At 33.2% G+C, this 2,470-nt stretch overlaps 1 protein-coding gene across 1 annotated transcript; it reads right to left on the reverse strand.

Annotated features, from left to right (window-relative positions):
* Window positions 1–348: 348 nt before the first annotated feature.
* On the reverse strand, window positions 349–1,998 carry LOC139427184 (zinc finger BED domain-containing protein 5-like). The gene has a single exon (XM_071188057.1). It carries the CDS (start codon window positions 1,996–1,998, stop codon window positions 349–351), a length of 1,650 nt encoding a protein of 549 aa, XP_071044158.1.
* Window positions 1,999–2,470: the final 472 nt, after the last annotated feature.

Below are 2,470 nucleotides of genomic sequence, written 5' to 3' on the forward strand. Positions count from 1 at the left end.
CGATTAATGGGGTATTTTGATGAGCAGTTGTTTTGATGATAGTGCATTCGATTCCTAAAGGGAGCATGTCTTTTATTCAAGATAATATATTTTCGGGTCAAATGCCTAAAAAAATTATCATTGGTTGTGTAGATCAGTGGTGCGCAAACTTTTTTCGACTGCGACCCCTTTTGTAGAGAGAAAATTTTTGGCGACCCCTAGAGATAAATGTTCACAAATACGATGCATATTTCGCGCATTTCTTTCGTCTCATCGAATAAAAACATCACCATATTTGACTCATATTAATTTTATTTATAATTTTAAGAAAATACTTTCTGTATAACGCAAAAATCAGTAAATTGCCCTTTAATGAGATGTATGTGGCTGCAAGTTTCTAATTATCTCATCGATGTTTGGATGTATGTTGCTAATTGCAATTCGCATATCATCTTCAGGTTTTAAACGCGAGTGGTATTTAGTTTTTATTGAAACTAGTTTGCTAAATCCAGTTTCACATAAATACGTTGATGCAAATTGTATTAACACTCTGATGGCATTCTTGCATAAAACGGGATATTGTTTTTCCACGGATAGCCAAAATGTTTGGCAAGGCTGAGTCTTAAATTGATTTCGAAGAGTATAATCACTAATCAGATCTATCAATTGCTCTTTCTCACTAATTTGAAGCGTTGAACTGCATATGTCAAAGGAAAATGGATCACGAATCCAACCAAGATCGTTTTCAGGAAAATCCTCGAATCTTCTCGAAAAATTTTTCTTTAACTTTTCAATGTGATTGGAAATGATGTTTTTAAATGTAAATATATCTATATTATTTTCCTTGATAAAATCGTTAAAGCAAGGGAACATGTTGGTGTTGTTTTTATTCAGTTCAGTTTGCCAGAGACTAAACTTATTCTTAAAAGCTTGAATTTTACTGGCTGTAGTTATGATAGTTGAATTCTCACTCTGCAAGCTCAAATTTAAGTCGTTAAGTTTTTCGAAAATATCAACTAAATAGCTCAGCTTCCCTAGCCAAACTTCATTGATATAATAACTTGCCAATCTATGTTTCTTTTCGATTAAAAACATGTACACTTCATTTCTTAAATCAAATATCCGTCGTAGTATTTTCCCACGTGAAAGCCATCTGACTTCGGTGTGTAACAGTAATCTCTCATACGTTGAGCCCATCTCATTGCAAAGTATTGAAAAGAGACGGCTGTTGTGGCTGTTGCATTTAATGTAGTTAATTGAACTAACAGCGTCTTGTAATACGTTGTGCAACTCTTCATCCATATCTTTTGCAACAAGAGCTTGCCGATGAATCATACAGTGATTAAATACCATATGAGGCGCCACCTTCTGAATTAAGCCTCTGAGCCCTTTATTCGAACCTGTTAATGCTGCAGCACCATCAGTACAAACCGCAACACAGTTTGCCCAGGTAAGGGACTTTGTTTCAAAATATTCATTTATTACTTCGAATATTTTTTCTCCAGTTGTTTTTCCTTCCAAATTTTTGCAACATAAAAACGTTTCTGTTATATGTTCATTAAAAATAAACCTAACGTAAATAATTAGTTGTGACATTTTAGTAATATCGGTAGTCTCGTCCAGTTGTAAAGCAAATACAGATAAATTTTGTATACGTTTTATGACTTCTGACTCGATATTTCGTGACATTTCGGAAATCCGCCGAGACACGGTATCCCTTGATAATGGTATTGTTTTTAGTTCATTTCCACATTTATCGCCATGCATAATTGATGTCATTTTAGTTGCTGCAGGAAGGATAAGGGATTCTCCAATTGTATGGGGTTTCATTGTTTTTCCTATTAGATGAGAAACTTCTAAAGAAGCTCGTAATGCTTTCTGAGGTATTGCTGTAAGTTTCTTTAAATGTGCACTTTGAATTTTCAGATTTTCAGCTCGTCTTTGAAAAAAATCGGCATGTTTATTTTGAAGTTCTTTATGATTAGTTTCCAGGTGCCTTTTTAATTTAGCTGGTTTCATGCTCTCATTTGCTAATTTTTCGTTGCAAATGACTCATATCGGGCGTTCTTCATCATCAACAACACAAAATGTAAAACCATACTTAATAAATTCGTCATTGTATTTTCTTATTTTTTAGATCGGGCATTTAGTTCAGTATTTTGCTACTCCTCATCAGTATTTGTTCGTTTGTTAGCTGAAGATGTACCTGGTGTACGTATTACCCATTTATCCATTATGAAGATGGGGGTTTAATTATTTAAACTAAAACAAATAATATCTAAAATTTTATCATTTTTTTTCGAGAAATTCAATAAAATTAATAGAGATCTTTCTCTAATGATAGTACATACCTGATAACAAAGAGTAGCAAAGCCCGATAAAAATATAAAGAATCAAAATTACACTGGGTGGTTAAGTATTACTTCAATACTTATTAAATAAATGAGCAAGATCTAGCATCTCACATTTAATGACAACCTAACGAGATACA

This window comes from Parasteatoda tepidariorum, chromosome X2 (assembly GCF_043381705.1).
Source record: "Parasteatoda tepidariorum isolate YZ-2023 chromosome X2, CAS_Ptep_4.0, whole genome shotgun sequence".
NCBI lineage: Eukaryota > Metazoa > Arthropoda > Arachnida > Araneae > Theridiidae > Parasteatoda > Parasteatoda tepidariorum.

Excerpts from the sequence above, each read along its gene's own strand:
- LOC139427184 (XM_071188057.1), bottom strand. The coding sequence starts at position 1,998 with ATGAAACCAGCTAAATTAAAAAGGCACCTGGAAACTAATCATAAAGAA.